Source organism: Hoplias malabaricus, chromosome 17 (assembly GCF_029633855.1).
Source record: "Hoplias malabaricus isolate fHopMal1 chromosome 17, fHopMal1.hap1, whole genome shotgun sequence".
NCBI lineage: Eukaryota > Metazoa > Chordata > Actinopteri > Characiformes > Erythrinidae > Hoplias > Hoplias malabaricus.
The window spans coordinates 32,763,859-32,783,240 of NC_089816.1; the positions used below are offsets into that span (position 1 = coordinate 32,763,859).

A 19,382-nucleotide genomic window follows, 5' to 3' on the forward strand; every position below is an offset into this window, starting at 1 on the left:
ACTGACCTCATTTACACATTTCAGCTCAAATTGGAACTACATTCCCATCAGCTTAACGCCCTGCTTTCCGGACTATTCCGCCTTCTGTGTGAGGCTGGAGTCGTGATTCAGGTTAATACCATATATCTGACTGGGTTTTCCTCTGTGGTGTGATGCTGCAGACCTACCGTTCACAGTGAGTCCCAGAGCCTCCAAACCACTGACTCATCCTTTACCCCTTAATTAAAACCTGGCTGTGGTTTGTGAGGGCTGTTTGGGTGACTACTGACTTCCAGTGTTTGTTAGAGACATTATCCTCACAGCTGTGAATTTAAAAAAAGCTAAATCTGAACTTCACACATGTTTTGGCCGATCTATGGCCCCTGGATTGTGGTAAATCTCATTGGTTTTATTTTTCTAAATTGTTTACTGATTTTTCAGGATGCAGAAGGGTGTTATTTTCTTGTTTCCCTTTTGAGAAGTATTTGCCCAGGTACATGCCTAAATGATGTACACATAAATGAATGAATGCCGGACCGTAACACTATGGTTTTTATTATTTTTGCCATTTACTGACACACTGTAAACACATCAGACCTGTTTAGAGGCGACACAGTGGCGCAGCAGGTAGGTGTCGCAGTCACACAGCTCCAGGGATCTGGAGGTTGTGGGTTCGATTCGCGCTCCGGGTGACTGTCTGTGAGGAGTGTGGTGTGTTCTCCCTGTGTCTGAGTGGGTTTCCTCCGGGTGACTGTCTGTGAGGAGTGTGGTGTGTTCTCCCTGTGTCTGAGTGGGTTTCCTCCGGGTGACTGTCTGTGAGGAGTGTGGTGTGTTCTCCCTGTGTCTGAGTGGGTTTCCTCCGGGTGACTGTCTATGAGGAGTGTGGTGTGTTCTCTCTGTGTCTGTGTGGGTTTCCTCCGGGTGACTGTCTGTGAGGAGTGTGGTGTGTTCTCCCTGTGTTCGCATGGGTTTCCTCCGGGTGACTGTCTGTGAGGAGTGTGGTGTGTTCTCCCTGTGTCTGAGTGGGTTTCCTCCGGGTGACTGTCTGTGAGGAGTGTGGTGTGTTCTCTCTGTGTCCGCGTGAGTTTCCTCCGGGTGACTGTCTGTGTGGTGTGTTCTCTCTGTGTGTGCATGGGTTTCCTTCGGGTGCTCTGGTTTCCTCCCACAGTCCAAAAACACACGTTGGTAGGTGGATTGGCAACTCAAAAGTGTCCGTAGGTGTGAGTGAATGTGTGAGTGTGTCTGTGTTGCCCTGTGAAGGACTGGCGCCCCCTCCAGGGTGTATTCCCACCTTGTGCCCAATGATTCCAGGTAGGCTCTGGACCCACTGCGACCCTGAACTGGATAAGAGTTACAGATAATGAATGGTGAACATCACCTTAAGACAGTAATAAACCTTACAATTAAATACCTCAGTAATTAGTTTATGTCACAATGTATCATTGAGTAACGATGAACACCTAGGATTAACTGGCATTGTTTTAGTTTTTCTTTTTTTTTTTAAACTTTGAAATGTTTTTTCTTGTTTCTGTCATTAATTAATGATTAGTTGTGACATAATTATTTAGTAATACTTATAATTGTATTACTTTAGTACTGTTAATTAATGTAATTAACCGTTAGTATAAAGTGTTACTAACTTGTGTCTTCAGAACACTGACCTGGTTTCTCTGAATAAGTGAGTCATTTTTGTGACAATGTATTATTTAATAATATTTAATCGATAATTTACAAAACAAGATTCTAAAAACTTATTTCAAACATTGTTGTCCGTGAGAGAAAATACAACATCTAAAACCAAAGGAATCAACATTCCCATCACTTACCTGGGCATCTGTTATCTAAAATTACATTTAGGACGTTAGCGTTTTGCTCGAAGCATGCTGAGCAGTTACTGTGTTGGCAGCAGTTTGAAAAGAAGCTAAGGCTGGCTTCACAGCTCAGAGGATGACTGTGCTACATTCTGTAATTGGGGGAGTCCTGTCTTGTGGGTGGAACTGGCATTTTGAAGTGTCATCAAACAGTGTATTCAGTTTCAGCTGGAATTAACTGGAGAGACCCAGGACAGTCCACTGCAGAACTCTGAGCTCAGATCAGATCAGATCTTAATAATTACAAACAGCTGCAGTTACGGAGCTACAGAAAAATCATTGCTTTCAAGCCATCGAAAGTTAAAATACCTTCAAACACAAAGACGAAGCAGAAGTAGGGTGATTTAACCAAAAAGTTTTGTATCACCAGTTACTGTTCACTTATAAACACATCAGCCACAAGATTAAAACCACCGGTCGTCAGGGTAATAACACTGTTTATCTGATTTAAGTGGTTAACCTTGGACCTGTTTTAGTCGGTACCAACCACTGCACACTGGGGACCCCCTACAAGACCTGCCATTTTGGAGATGCTCTGACTAAAACAGCAGGACCTATGTGGCCCTTGTCAAAGTGTCAACAGGGGGCACTGTAACCAGTTGTTGGTAATAATCTGGTGGTGGATCTGTTTAAATATGGCACTAACGTTCTTCTGTGACATGAAAGACGGTTTTCCATTGCTCTCAGATGCAGCTCTGTGAGGGAGGAGCTTCATCACAGCAACATCAGCCTCTCTGGTTACATTCCCATCTTTTCTCTGATGCCATGTGATGAGTCAGAGTATATTCATAACTCTGTAACATTATTTTTAGAATAGCAGTGTAATTAAAGGCCCCTTAAAGCAACACTAGGTAGTGTTTACAGCTAATAAATACAGCTTTAAAAATCACTGTGATGCTTCACTGACCTGTTACAGGGAGATCAGTGCCTCTGTCTTTGCTACTCCTGGCTAAGAACTGCAGAAATTGAACTATGTACATTTTTGTAGGGGGTAGGAAACCACCACATGCTCCCTCTCCCCCAACACAGTTGACTTCAGGACATGAATTGCAAATTACTTGCACTCTGCAACTGTAGGGGGAGCTCAGGAGCAAAAATGCCAAATCTTACCTAGTGTTGCTTTAATGACATTTTGTTGATTCTCCAAGGGGCGGCACAGTGGCGCAGCAGGTAGTGTCGCAGTCACACAGCTCCAGGGACCTGGAGGTTGTGGGTTTGATTCCCGCTCCGGGTGACTGTCTGTGAGGAGTGTGGTGTGTTCTCTCTGTGTCTGCGTGGGTTTCCTCCGGGTGACTGTCTATGAGGAGTGTGGTGTGTTCTCCCTGTCTGTGTCCAAAAACACACGTTGGTAGGTGGATTGGCAACTCAAAAGTGTCCGTAGGTGTGAGTGTGTGAGTGAATGTGTGTGTGTGTGTGTTACCCTGTGAAGGACTGGCGCCCCCTCCAGGGTGTATTCCTGCCTTGCGCCCAATGATTCCAGGTAGGCTCTGGACCCACCGCGACCCTCAACTGGATATGGGTTACAGATAATGAATGAATTAATGATTCTCCAAATATAAATAAGTGAACGTCATCTACAGGAAAGAAACCTATCATGTCAGGGTCACAGTGGGCCCAGAATCAGTTAGGGCAATGCAGAAACCACAGATAGGAATGAAAATCCATCACAGACACCAGTGGACAATTTCACACAGCCCATCCACCTACCAACATGTGCATTTGGACTATGGGAAGAAACCAGAGCACCTGGAGGAAACCCACACAGACTCAGAGAGAACACACCACACCCCTCAAATTGACCTCAGGCAACCAGCCACATGTGAAAAATGTGAAAGAAACATAAAACATCACATTGTAGAGAAAAGTAGACACATGGCCTGTGCAAACGTTATTGTTTTAAGAGTGACTGATCATTGGTGTGTGTCAAAATGTGTTCCCTGTACAGGATGCATTCACAGTTTTTTCACTTTTTCACAAAATCAATAAGAGATGTAATTTTGACCAGGAACGCCCAAACGTTTCCCACGACTGCACTGACCTCACCGACAGAACAGTCATCATTTACTGTAGTTATGTTTTATATTCCGAACGCCCACACATTACTCTGCAAAGCAGTGGGAAAGTGTTCATGCACTGAGGAGACTGACGGGATTTAGCAGAGCTGGCTTCTCTGCTGGTATCTCGTGGGGTCTCTACAGGACTTTCCCAGGGTTCATGAGGTTGCTGGGGTCCAGCGTGGCCTTCAGGCCCTTCATGAGCTCCACAGCCAGCGGCCCAAGCTCCTCCCTCAACAGTGACCGCTTCCCCAATCCCACACCGTGCTCACCCGTGCACGTCCCATCCAGAGACAGAGCTCTCCTATTCGATACGTACAGAGAGAAAAAGATCAGAAATGAAGAGCATCAGTCTAAAGCTGTAATGAAAGTATAGAAGGAGGCTCTACAGACCTGGCGAGCCTCTCTGTGAACTCATGTACTCTCTGGACTTCATCAGGGTCTTCAGGGTCCAGCACCATGATACAGTGGAAATTCCCATCTCCTACATGACCAGCGATAGGACCTGACCAAGAAAGACAGCCTCATTACAGACCACTTCCCCAGAAGTCATAAATAAAATTACTAAAACAAATGGATAATATCCCGACGCCGCACGGTTAAATTTAATTAATCTGAAACTAACATTGGCTCAAGCTGAATTCTAATTCAAGACTAATACAGATTCACAACTCAATTCAAATTCATGACTAACATTGATTCACCCTGCATTCTTATCCAAGACTTACAAAGATTCACACTAAATTCTAATTTGTGATGAAAATGAATTCACACTGAATTCTGATCCGAGACTAACATGGATTCACACTGAATCTGACCCAAGACAAACATGGATTCACACTGAATTCTGATCCGAGACTAACATGGATTCACACTGAATCTGATCCGAGACCAACATGGATTCATACTTAATCTGATCCGAGACTAACATGGATTCACACTGAATCTGATCCGAGACTAACATGGATTCATACTGAATCTGATCCGAGACTAACATGGATTCACACTGAATCTGATCCGAGACCAACATGGATTCATACTGAATCTGATCCGAGACCAACATGGATTCATACTGAATCTGATCCGAGACTAACATGGATTCACACTGAATCTATTCCGAGACTAACATGGAATCATACTGAATTCTGATCCGAGACCAACATGGATTCATACTGAATCTGATCCAAGACTAACATGGATTCACACTGAATCTGATCCGAGACTAACATGGATTCATACTGAATTCTTATCCGAGACTAATCTGGATTCACAGTGAATTCTGATCCGAGACTAACATGGACTCACACTGAATTCTGATCTGAGACTAACATGGATTTACACAGAATCTGATCCGAGACTAACATGGATTCACACTGAATTCTGATCCGAGACTAACATGGATTCACACGGAATCTGATCTGAGACTAACATGGATTCACACTGAATTCTGATCTGAGACCTACATGGATTCACACTGAATTCTGATCCGAGACTAACATCAATTCACACTGAATCTGATCCGAGACTAACATGGATTCGCACTGAATTCTTATCCGAGACTAACATCGATTCACACTGAATCTGATCTGAGACTAACATGAATTTGCACTGAATCTGATCCGAGACTAACATGGATTCACACTGAATTCTTATCCGAGACTAACATCGATTCACACTGAATCTGATCTGAGACTAACATGAATTTGCACTGAATCTGATCCGAGACTAACATGGATTCACACTGAATTCTTATCCGAGACTAACATGGATTCACACTGAATCTGATCCGAGACTAACATGGATTCACACTGAATCTGATCCGAGATTAACATGAATTTGCACTGAATTCTGATCTGAGACTAACATGGATTCTCACTGAATCTGATCCAAGACTATCATTAATTTGCACTGAATTCTGATCTGAGACTAACCAGGATTCACACTGAATTCTTATTCAAGGCTAAGAGAGATTCACACTGAATTTACATCCAAGACTAACATGGCCTGACATCACTGGTGAATATGATGTCACCACATCATATGATGTTTGTTAATATAAGTCATGGCTGAAATAATGTGTGTTTACCTGTGAGTTTGTTTCTCATCAGGTCCTCTTTGGTTTCCACAATAATCTGAGGCAGACGAGAGAGTGGCACACACACATCAGTGGAGTACGCCTGAAAAGAGAGAGAGAGAGAGAGAGAGAGAGAGAGAAAGAGAGAGAGAGAAAATGAGTCAGGTTTATTCATATTTTGGGCTGGGGAAGCCACTGTAGCCAATAATTTTTTCACAATGCACCAAGGGCTGTGTCCCAAACCACATATAATTATACACACTACAATACAATACCAAATGCACTGTTAATGACTTTGTGTGTCTGTTCTGTACGTGAATAGTTAAGATATAGTTGAGGGGCAACTAATAAACTCTTACTTCCAAAGAGCAGCAGAAATTTCCAAATGGAATTAATCATTCACACATTTATTTCTATAAACTTTCACTCGAAATGAAATAAAGAATCCAACTGCTTTGTAGCCCCTGAATGGCCCAGTTTATGCTCCATGGAGAGAGTCCCCTACATGGGGGGTACCCAAGTTTCAAATAGGTTTAGTACCGAATCTCTGACACATCCAGGCCACCAGGTGTCAGTGTAATGGGTGATTGATGACCTGAAGAAGAAGAATCATTGGAGAAAATGGTATATTGTTCCTTTATGGAACCTGACGCCTCCAACTTCAGGATTAAATTCTGTATTTTCTGTGGAGGTGGTGGTGAGATGGTGGAATAGTGATGATATAATGATGTTTAGATCAGGGTTCTCCATTGCTCTATTGGTGCAGTGTTGTTGTTGTTGTTGTTGTTGTTGTTCTGACCTTGCAGCCGGGTCTCAGAGCCAGTGCGGCGTACCAGGCGTCGTGCCGAGCTTTCCACAGCCGTGCCCTCGTCTCCTCATCCTCTGCCCAGGCAAAATCTGAACCTCCGTTCTCCCTTGTGATCTCCTCTAAATACACACACACAAAACATACACACGTATAGTCACATGCCAATAAATATCCTGTACTATTGGTTGATATTGATACTGAGAGTGTGAGAGCCATTAAAGGGCCACACTGAGCCTCAAAAATGTGTGTCTTTCTGCATCTTTTGTTGCTGAAGCTTATTACCCATTAAAACAGACATATTATGAAAATATCACTAGTTCAGTGCAGAGATCTGGAGCCCACCAACCCACGCTGTGATAGAAGACCACTCGGTCGATTTTTGTGGACTGCCTATGTCAGAAAACATGGGATAAACTGAACTGTTTTCTCTGTTCTGCTTCTGAGAGCACAAAAAAGTCAGACATACAGAACAAACCTGGAGAAAGAAGAGCACTGAGTAAAAACGATTAAGGAACAGGAGCTTGAACCCGGCCGTTTGGACAAGGAATGCTGCTGTAGGGTTTGATCCTTGTGGTATATTGAAAAGGCGTCAAATATGTCCCCTTTAAAGTCACCATGAAATATGACTCTCACGCACCTGTGATGGTCACTTGCTCCTCTAAGCTCCGGGGGCTGCCATGGAACTCCAGAAAAAGGGTGGGGGTCTCAGGGTACGAGAGGGAGTTAAAACGATTGCAGGCTCCGATCATCACATCATCCAGAAACTCTGAAACACAGAGAAACAGAGAAAAACACTGGAAATCACGGGTGACTGTCTGTGAGGAGTGTGGTGTGTTCTCCCTGTGTCTGTGTGGGTTTCCTCCGGGTGACTGTCTGTGAGGAGTGTGGTGTGTTCTCTCTGTGTCTGCGTGGGTTTCCTCCGGGTGACTGTCTGTGAGGAGTGTGGTGTGTTCTCCCTGTGTCTGCGTGGGTTTCCTCCGGGTGCTCCGGTTTCCTCCCACGCTCCAAAAATACACGTTGGTAGGTGGATTGACGACTGAAAAGTGTCTGTAGGTGTGAGTGTGTGTCGCCCTCCGGACCCACCACAACCCTGAACTGAATAAACCCTTACAAACAATGAATGAGTTTAATATTACTACTATTATTACGTGTTATTATGTATAATTATGTTACTATTATTATAACTAATGTTCCAGTGAAGCCCCCTCCAGGGTGTATTCCTGCCTTGCGCCCAATGATTCCAGGTAGGCTCTGGACCCACCGCGACCCTGAATTGGATAAGGGTTACAGATAATGAATGAATGTTCCAGTGCAGCTTGTAGGAAAAGCCTATATTATCATTATTACCATTGCTGTGGTTATCATACGTAAGTGTATTGTGGTAAAAATGCACCCTATGTCCCAAATTTTGTAGACACACCTTTTAATGATGAAATTCACCTATTTTAACTGCTCCGGCTACGGACAGAGGCATTCAGTTCTGTTTGTGTAATCCTAGAGCACCTTCACACGAGCCTAAGCTCAATGTACACAATGCCTGATGTTGACTAGAGGGGTATAAAGCTATAGAGCAGTGGAACCGGGTCCTCTGGAATAATGGAGCACCCAGAACTAATCACCCAAGACCTTTACCACCGGATCCAAGCCACCAAATCCACACAGAAATGTTCCAAAACCCAGTGAAAGGGCTGTAACGTATTCTACAGAAGTAGGACTGGCAGGAATATAGTGTATCGAGTGAGCGTGTGCAGACTGTGGGTGTGGTCTAAGTGCACTGTGGTGTATGTAAATATACATTAACACTTGAAACTGCAAACTTGCATTTTTTCCCTGATCCCCCTGACAATGTTGGACCTTGTACGACTCCAAGATAAGACACACCTGCAGTGCATTAGTCAAAGTAGCTGCCTGATCGATCACGTGTAGCCAACCCCTGCTTCTCTTCTCCTGATGATGCAGAACTTCTCAGATCTTATAGTTTCTTAGCCCTTGTAATATACGACTACTACTTTTGTACTGTACACAGATCAGCCATAACATGTTTCCACATGCACTGTCCATTCTCTCAGCTCCACTGACCACACAAGAGCACTGTGTACTTCTACAGTGACAGACTGTAGTCCACCTGTTGTTCTGCATACTTTCTTAGTCCCCTTTCCCCTTGTCCTTCAAATGGTCAGGACCCCCACAGCGTTGTGGTAGTGTGTCAGTGTGTGTTGCCCTGATATAAACGTATCAGACACAGCATTGCTGCTGCAGGTGTTAACCCCTTCAGTGTCACAGCACACAACACACACTGTGTAGCGACATCTACAACGTGAACCAACGAGGGAGGAGTGTCTCACAGAGTGGACAGTGAGTGTTTACTCCAGCAGCTGCTGCTGTGTCTGATCCACCGTCATCACATCAGTGTGATGACCACCGCCCACATCATACCTGCTCTGTGGGGGTCAGTGGGGTTGTCTTGACCATTAAAAGAGAGTAGGGGGTGTAATGTCCATGCGGTCATAAAGACAGTGGTCAGAAAACCTAACCATGGCCAAAGAGATCATGACTTTAATCCCAGCTTAATGCTCCAGGTACTGTGCTCCTGAGAAAGGCACTAATCCTCGTGTTACTGCAGGGACGCTGCAGTGAGCTGCTGTAAGACGCTCTGGATGAAATGGAAAGGAGCTGGTCCGGTGGCTCAGACACACTGCTCTTTGTATTGTCAAACAGACACGTTTATTGCTCTTGGTTTTGAATATAAATTGGAAATGGGTGTGGCATTACCATGGGCATGTGACGCGGGATAAGCCTAGTACCAGTCCACAGCCCAATGCTGGGGTACTTTACATCAGTGTCCTCAATAGCTGCACCTTAAAGGAGGGTGTGTACTCAATATTACAATGACATCCTTAATAATCAGCCCCACTGACTGCTCTGCAGTGACACTGACGTGGTGGTGGTGTGTTAGTGTGTTTTGTGCTGGTGTAGAGTGGATCAGACACAGCAGTGCTGCTGGAGTTTTTAAACCCCTCAGTGTTTGGACCAAAAAGATCCAGTTGACAGCGTCCTGTGTCACTGATGAAGGACTAGAGGACGACCGACACACACTGCCTCTACAAGGTCTTTATATCTACACGATGGAAGGTGTGGCAAGGCTGTGAGCATGACATTAAGTGTAGAAATAAGGAGGGTATTTTAATGTTTTGGCTGATTGTTGTGTACATATATAATATTCATATGGAACAAGTATTTGGACCAAAGCCACTGTTTGTACTCATTTTTATTAATGTATTTGTGTTCTGGAACATCTGTAGCACCTATTTAGCTTTGTAACTCTGTAGCTGTTGGTGTTGTGTGGAGCTCTAGCGCCCCCTGCTACTCACCAATCCTAGCGATGGGCACTCCGGCCTGCAGCACCTGAACCGTACTGTCCACAGCAGCCTGGACCGAGGGAAAGGAGCACACAGCGGAGACTACACTCTCAGGGACCCCATACAGCCTCAGAGTCGCCTTCGTCAGAATCCCCAGCGTTCCCTCTGACCCCACAAACAGGTTGGTCAGGTTATACCCTGCCGAAGTCTTCCTACAGACAGAAAATAATGTGCAGTTCTTTATTTCAGTAACTGACTATTACTTTCAAATGAAGATACAGTCTAATTCAAGCCAAGAGGACATACTCTGCCCCTCCATGAGTTAATACTGGACTAATGTCTAACACTGGGGTTCTTAATAAAAAAAGGCTGTGACATGTTTGATCAAAACACCACAAGGATTAAACCCCACAGCAGTGTTCTCCCCCTGTGTAAACAGCCCTGTTCAGAACGCCCGCTTTCAGCACCTGTTCCTTTAAATGATAATGAGCCGCTCGCTGTTCACCCCGACCCCGAGCGCACAGCAGTGAGGAGCGAGGAGCAGAAGCTCTGGTTTTTAGTCGTTTTCGCTCGTTTCTCTTTCTTCTCCATTTTCGTATTCTCCGTTTTTACTCAGTGCTCGTTTTAATCCATTTAATCTTGTGATTGGAGAGACTCGGACGAGGGGGAGGGGCAATTCTAAAGTCCGCACTTGACATTAGAAACAGAGCAAAACTCAGAATGAATCATGTTTCTTTCTTACTTTTTTTTTATTTTATTTAAAATGAACCTCTAGTGTCTCAGAAGAGTGGAAGCTGTCACCGCAGCATTGGGGACCACTCCCTATATACCGCCCTGCCACGTGTCCCTGGCTGACTGATATGCTTCTTTGTCAGCATGCTACCACAGTGACGTACCGTGGTCGACGCCCCCTGCCTGCGGTGTGGAACACACTGCCGTCCGACAACACCACCTCCAGGTTCAGCACATTCTCCCTCATGGTGCCGTAGCGGACAGCGTTCGTGCCGGACGCACTGGTGGCTGCCATCCCACACAGAGACGCGTCAGCACCAGGGTCTGAAAACAAACAGCTGGGTCACTCCTAGCTCCACTGCATAACATAACAAAAGCAGCTGCAAATCAAAACCCCTCAGCCTCAGAGTGTAGGGCAATGATAGAGTGACAGAACACCATCCAGTTGCTCTGGGATTAGTTGGAATGGGGTTTGTGATCCAGATCTCAGTTCTTGTGGCTGGATGCCATCAAACTTTCACAGATATATTTGTAATACTAGAAGAGTAGAACTTACCCACAGGAAACCACAGGCCTGTGTCCCTCAGGTAGGAGTTCAGAGATTTCCGAGTGACTCCGGGCTCCACGGTCACGTCAAAATCCTCCTGATGAAGGTCCAGCACCTCATCCATCTTCCTCAGACTGAAACACACCCCGCCCTCAGAGGCACACACACACACACACACACACACAGACAGAGTGGTTTAGGTGAGAGAGGACGGTAATGTAGGTTCCATGGGAAGGACAGAGAAGGTTCTCCTCCAAGTGTGTTGAGTCACCAAATGACGCAGTGTTAGCCTTCATCCTCTCAACTTGGTGGCATCATGTGAGAAGTGGAGACCTAGCAAGCGGTTGGAGCAGGCAATGTGCCGGTAATATATCATCACAGGAGGACACTAACTGTTCCTTCTGTTTGACATATGCTAACAGGCTATGCTAAGTGATAAGGATGTGTAACCTCCAGAAACAGGGACAACATTATGTACGTTCGTCCATCCCTGTGCTACTGCCTCGTCAGGTTCAGAAACACATGGCCTGATAATTCAGCTGAGAATGTCACTACCTCAGGGTTTGAGAGAGGTAAAACAGACACTCACTCACTTTCAGAGCTCCTACTCCTCCTTCCAGGCCAGTGCCTGTCCCAAAGGGGATGATGGGTAATTGGTGCTGGTGGCAGATTTTGGCCAGAGCACTGACCTCCTCCACACAGCGGGGGAACACCACCACGTCCGGGGGACGACATCTGACATAAGAGAGTGAAATGCTATTAAAGGAGCCATCAGCCTTTTTTCTGAAATGATTCTTCTTCATGCTGTAAAACAGTTGTTATACTGACACCTAGTGGCCTGGATGTGTTATACCAATGTGGGAGACCTGCTCTGTGGAAGCATAAACAGGTTCATTCATTTTTGTCTGCTACTTTTTGATGGTGAAACTGACCGACTGCACCTTTAATGTATACACATTGTTTCAGCAAGAATTGTACATTGTTCGGCAAGATTGGTGTTATTAGCACAAGACCCCCTGGTATTTCTTAAGGTATCGTACAAACTCTTAAAGACGACATATTCCACCCCTTTTCTACAAGGGAACACAGTTAATGAAATGTCTGTGACCTGCTTTGGTCAAAATACCACAAGGATCAAACCCCACAGCAGCGTTCTCCTCCTGTGTTAACAGCCCTGTTCAGAACGCCGCCTTTCAGCACCTGTTCCTGTTCACCCCAACCCCGAGCGCACAGCAGTGAGGAGCAAGAAGTAGAAGCTCTGGTTTTTAGCTGTTTTTGCTCAGTTTTCTTTCTTCTCTGTTCTCGTTTTCTGTACTGTACTGCAAAGCAGTGTAGTGAAAGTTAGTGTACTGTACTATACTCTACTGTACCGTACTGTAGTGCAATGCAGTGTAGTGAATGGTAGTGTACTGTACTATACTCTACTGTACCGTACTGTAGTGCAAAGCAGTGTAGTGAAAGTTAGTGTACTGTACTATACTCTACTGTACTGTACTGTAGTGCAATGCAGTGTAGTGAACGGTAGTGTACTGTACTATACTCTACTGTACTGTACTGTAGTTCAATGCAGTGTAGTGAATGGTAGTGTACTGTACTATACTCTACTGTACCGTACTGTAGTGCAAAGCAGTGTAGTGAAAGTTAGTGTACTGTACTATACTCTACTGTACCGTACTGTAGTGCAATGCAGTTTAGTGAATGGTAGTGTACTGTACTATACTCTACTGTACCGTACTGTAGTGCAAAGCAGTGTAGTGAAAGTTAGTGTACTGTACTATACTCTACTGTACCGTACTGTAGTGCAATGCAGTGTAGTGAATGGTAGTGTACTGTACTATACTCTACTGTGCCGTACTGTAGTGCAATGCAATGTAGTGACCGGTACTATACTATACTATACTATACTATACTGTACCGTTGTGCAATGCAGTGTAGTGGACGGTAGTGTACTGCACTATACCCTACTGTACCATACCGTAGTTCAACCCCGAGCGCACAGCAGTGAGAGTTGAGAAGTAGAAGCTCTGGATTTTAGCTGTTTTTACTCAGTTCTCTTTCTTCTCTGTTCTCGTTTTCTCAGTGCTCTTATTTCGCCACACTGGCTTGTGTCTGTTTTGCTGCATTTAACCTCATCTCTGCGCTCTCACATAAACACGGTTCCATCACAGTGATTGGACAGACTCAGATGAGGGGTGGGGCCTCCAGATCCACAAATTAATGTGCACATGCACGGAAAATGAATTTATTCTGAAATTCTTTATTATGCAATGATTAGTCCGAAAAAAAAAATCAGGAATATAGTGGACAAGTCAGACAATGCCCAATTTATTATATATATATATATATGTTTGTTATTGTGTTGTGTTCCCTTTAACACTTAAAGGTGTGTTTGGAGTTTAAAGGGAATACAACTGAACAGTTTTAATCAGCTCCCCTGAAATCCCCTGTTTTCTGAGCTCCAAACACAAATGACTTAAATTATAAGTCCATTACTGACCTGGCCCTTGCCCTAACACAACTGTATCCACTCAGGAGCAGCTAATGATTCACTATTAGGGCAAACGTTTGTGGATACAGTCTCTATTCTTCCTGGGAAGGCTTTAAAGTAAAGGTTGGAACATTGCTGTCAACATTTGTTACAAGCTACTGACCATCTGTTCACTACGTGTGCACCTTACGTAGCTGAATTCCCTATTATAAGAGTTGTCTGCAAACTTTTGGACATGCAGAGGGGCTTTAGGAGGAGGACTGAGTAACACCATGCCTCTGGAGTCTCACCTGTGCACAGACTCGTCTCTCCCATGCTGTTCTCTGACCGCTTCCCCAAGACTCACACCCTCATCCCCACTGACCGAGCGAAAGGCTGCTATCGCTCTCTCCAGACCTCCACTCTGCAGAAACACACAGAGAAATAAAAGATCCTTTAACACGCAAGGTTATATTGTGTTTTAAAAGCATTACTGTTGGTCCAGATTAGGTGGCATTTCCTAACTGTGGCAAAAAGTGGAAGAAAATGTACAAGGGTGTGGTTTTAGGTGTTGTTTTTTTTTACTACTTTTACTGCTCCTAGAAAACTAAACAGCCGTAAGGATCATTAGTGTGTTATGATTTAGACCAATCAGATAGAGCTTTTTACATCAAACACACAACCTGCCTCCGTTATAAAGAACAACGCCTTAACAAGTTTTAATGAGGACATTTAGCTTCTATAACTGAGTCACATGACCACAACCACAACTGAATGACCTTCTAAAGTCAGTGCTGAAAATTAATGTCAGATGTTTGTGACAAACACACTTTATTTACTTTATTATATTCCAAAAAATACTTTAATTTATATCTAATTATAACAGTGAAGTGAAATGGTGGCTGGTTGAGTGGAGCCTAGTTTAATGTACTGCACTGTGCTTTAGTGTAATGCAGTGTAGTGAAAGGTAGTGTTCTGTACTATACTCTACTGTACTGTACCATAGTACAATGCAATGTATTGAAAGGTAGTGTTCTGTACTATACTGTACTGTACCACACCGTAGTACCGTGCAGTGTAGTGAAAGATAATATACTGTACTATACTATACTGTACTGTACCGCAATGCATAGTAGTGTACTATACGCTACTGTACCGTACCGTAGCGCAATGCAGTGTAGTGAAAAGTAGTGTATTGTACTATACTGTACTGTAGTGCAATGCAGTGTGGTGAATGGGAATATACTGTACTATACTCTACTGTACCATACCATAGTGTAATGCAGCGTAGTGGAAGGTAGTGTACTGTACTATACTCTACTGTACCATACCATAGTGCAAGGTAGTGTAGTGAACAGTAGTGTATTGTGCTATACTCTACTGTACCGTACCATAGTACAATGCAATGTAGTGAAAGGTAGTCTACTGTACTATACTCTACTGTACCATACCATAGTGCAATGCAGTGTAGTGAACAGTAGTGTATTGTACTATACTCTACTGTACCATACCATAGTGCAATGTAGTGTAGTGAACAGTAGTGTATTGTGCTATACTCTACTGTACCGTACCATAGTGCAATGCAATGTAGTGAAAGGTAGTGTACTGTACTATACTCTACTGTACCGTACCATAGTGTAATGCAGCGTAGCGAACAGTAGTGTACTGTACTATACTCTACTGTATCGTACCATAGTGTAATGCAGCGTAGTGAAAGGTAGTGTGCTGTACTATACTCTACTGTACCATACCATAGTGCAATGCAATGTAGTGAACAGTAGTGTACTGTACTATACTCTACTGTACCAAACCATAGTGCAATGTAGTGTAGTCAACAGTAGTGTATTGTACTATACTGTACTGTACCGTACCATAGTGCAATGCAATGTAGTGAAAGGTAGTGTACTGTACTATACTCTACTGTACCAAACCATAGTGCAATGTAGTGTAGTCAACAGTAGTGTATTGTACTATACTGTACTGTACCGTACCATAGTGCAATGCAATGTAGTGAAAGGTAGTGTACTGTACTATACTCTACTGTACCGTACCATAGTGTAATGCAGCGTAGCGAACAGTAGTGTACTGTACTATACTCTACTGTACCATACCATAGTGCAATGCAATGTAGTGAACAGTAGTGTACTGTACTATACTCTACTGTACCAAACCATAGTGCAATGTAGTGTAGTCAACAGTAGTGTATTGTACTATACTGTACTGTACCGTACCATAGTGCAATGCAATGTAGTGAAAGGTAGTGTACTGTACTATACTCTACTGTACCGTACCATAGTGTAATGCAGCGTAGCGAACAGTAGTGTACTGTACTATACTCTACTGTATCGTACCATAGTGTAATGCAGCGTAGTGAAAGGTAGTGTGCTGTACTATACTCTACTGTACCATACCATAGTGCAATGCAATGTAGTGAACAGTAGTGTACTGTACTATACTCTACTGTACCAAACCATAGTGCAATGTAGTGTAGTCAACAGTAGTGTATTGTACTATACTGTACTGTACCGTACCATAGTGCAATGCAATGTAGTGAAAGGTAGTGTACTGTACTATACTCTACTGTACCGTACCATAGTGTAATGCAGCGTAGCGAACAGTAGTGTACTGTACTATACTCTACTGTATCGTACCATAGTGTAATGCAGCGTAGTGAAAGGTAGTGTGCTGTACTATACTCTACTGTACCATACCATAGTGCAATGCAATGTAGTGAACAGTAGTGTACTGTACTATACTCTACTGTACCAAACCATAGTGCAATGTAGTGTAGTCAACAGTAGTGTATTGTACTATACTGTACTGTACCGTACCATAGTGCAATGCAATGTAGTGAAAGGTAGTGTACTGTACTATACTCTACTGTACCGTACCATAGTGTAATGCAGCGTAGCGAACAGTAGTGTACTGTACTATACTCTACTGTATCGTACCATAGTGTAATGCAGCGTAGTGAAAGGTAGTGTGCTGTACTATACTCTACTGTACCATACCATAGTGCAATGCAATGTAGTGAACAGTAGTGTACTGTACTATACTCTACTGTACCAAACCATAGTGCAATGTAGTGTAGTCAACAGTAGTGTATTGTACTATACTGTACTGTACCGTACCATAGTGCAATGCAATGTAGTGAAAGGTAGTGTACTGTACTATACTCTACTGTACCGTACCATAGTGTAATGCAGCGTAGCGAACAGTAGTGTACTGTACTATACTCTACTGTACCATACCATAGTGCAATGCAATGTAGTGAACAGTAGTGTACTGTACTATACTCTACTGTACCAAACCATAGTGCAATGTAGTGTAGTCAACAGTAGTGTATTGTACTATACTGTACTGTACCGTACCATAGTGCAATGCAATGTAGTGAAAGGTAGTGTACTGTACTATACTCTACTGTACCGTACCATAGTGTAATGCAGCGTAGCGAACAGTAGTGTACTGTACTATACTCTACTGTATCGTACCATAGTGTAATGCAGCGTAGTGAAAGGTAGTGTGCTGTACTATACTCTACTGTACCATACCATAGTGCAATGCAATGTAGTGAACAGTAGTGTACTGTACTATACTCTACTGTACCAAACCATAGTGCAATGTAGTGTAGTCAACAGTAGTGTATTGTACTATACTGTACTGTACCGTACCATAGTGCAATGCAATGTAGTGAAAGGTAGTGTACTGTACTATACTCTACTGTACCGTACCATAGTGTAATGCAGCGTAGCGAACAGTAGTGTACTGTACTATACTCTACTGTATCGTACCATAGTGTAATGCAGCGTAGTGAAAGGTAGTGTGCTGTACTATACTCTACTGTACCATACCATAGTGCAATGCAATGTAGTGAACAGTAGTGTACTGTACTATACTCTACTGTACCAAACCATAGTGCAATGTAGTGTAGTCAACAGTAGTGTATTGTACTATACTGTACTGTACCGTACCATAGTGCAATGCAATGTAGTGAAAGGTAGTGTACTGTACTATACTCTACTGTACCGTACCATAGTGTAATGCAGCGTAGCGAACAGTAGTGTACTGTACTATACTCTACTGTATCGTACCATAGTGTAATGCAGCGTAGTGAAAGGTAGTGTGCTGTACTATACTCTACTGTACCATACCATAGTGCAATGCAATGTAGTGAACAGTAGTGTACTGTACTATACTCTACTGTACCAAACCATAGTGCAATGTAGTGTAGTCAACAGTAGTGTATTGTACTATACTGTACTGTACCGTACCATAGTGCAATGCAATGTAGTGAAAGGTAGTGTACTGTACTATACTCTACTGTACCGTACCATAGTGTAATGCAGCGTAGCGAACAGTAGTGTACTGTACTATACTCTACTGTATCGTACCATAGTGTAATGCAGCGTAGTGAAAGGTAGTGTGCTGTACTATACTCTACTGTACCATACCATAGTGCAATGCAATGTAGTGAACAGTAGTGTACTGTACTATACTCTACTGTACCAAACCATAGTGCAATGTAGTGTAGTCAACAGTAGTGTATTGTACTATACTGTACTGTACCGTACCATAGTGCAATGCAATGTAGTGAAAGGTAGTGTACTGTACTATACTCTACTGTACCGTACCATAGTGTAATGCAGCGTAGCGAACAGTAGTGTACTGTACTATACTCTACTGTATCGTACCATAGTGTAATGCAGCGTAGTGAAAGGTAGTGTGCTGTACTATACTCTACTGTACCATACCATAGTGCAATGCAATGTAGTGAACAGTAGTGTACTGTACTATACTCTACTGTACCAAACCATAGTGCAATGTAGTGTAGTCAACAGTAGTGTATTGTACTATACTGTACTGTACCGTACCATAGTGCAATGCAATGTAGTGAAAGGTAGTGTACTGTACTATACTGTACTGTAGTGCAATGTACTATACTCTACTGTACCGTACCGTACTGCAATGCAGTGTAGTGAAAGGTATAGTAATGTACTATAATGTACTGTACTGTAGCGCAATGCAGTGTAGTGGACGGTAGTTTAATAATGTTCTGTACTGCACTTTAAAATGTACGATAACGAACTGCAATGCCCTTTAATGAACGGTAGGGTACTGTACTGTAAATTGGAGTAGTGTAGTGTAGTGTAGTGTAGAACCACACTGCCCTCAGCGCGGCATAACAGGGTTGAATTCCCGGCTCGGGTAGAACCGTAAGTCCCTCTAGATAAGAGCGTTAGTGAAATGGCATATATAGGATATATATATATTGTATTGTATGTATTGTATTATATAAAGTAACACTGAGTATAAACTCTTACACTGTGCGTGTAGCTCCTCTGTTCTGCGGCTCCTCGGGGTTTTAGAAGAGGTTTTAAGCGCAAAACTGATCTAAACAGAGCGCAGGCCATGAGTCCGAAGATAAACAAATGCTTTAAACGCCTTCAAAACGTCAGAAAACACACAAACACATCCCCAAGCCCCCAGCGCA

The 19,382-nt window shown here is 43.4% G+C and overlaps 1 protein-coding gene across 2 annotated transcripts; it reads right to left on the bottom strand.

The window, feature by feature from the left end:
* Positions 1-1,704: 1,704 nt before the first annotated feature.
* Positions 1,705-19,382, bottom strand: ldhd (lactate dehydrogenase D). Of its 2 annotated transcripts, XR_010795954.1 has the most exons (12): positions 19,213-19,382; positions 14,203-14,315; positions 12,018-12,159; positions 11,434-11,575; positions 11,042-11,201; positions 10,158-10,357; positions 7,424-7,552; positions 6,778-6,905; positions 5,991-6,081; positions 4,298-4,409; positions 2,581-4,208; positions 1,705-2,543 (listed from the first exon to the last, which is right to left on the bottom strand). XR_010795954.1 is itself a non-coding variant. In XM_066649284.1 (11 exons), the coding sequence occupies exons 1-11, from the start codon at positions 19,300-19,302 to the stop codon at positions 4,043-4,045; spliced, it is 1,473 nt and encodes a 490-aa protein (XP_066505381.1). In that variant the 5' UTR covers positions 19,303-19,382; the 3' UTR covers positions 1,705-4,042. The 2 variants fall into 2 exon arrangements, 1 of the variants encoding a protein (XP_066505381.1); XM_066649284.1 differs by having other exon boundaries at positions 1,705-4,208.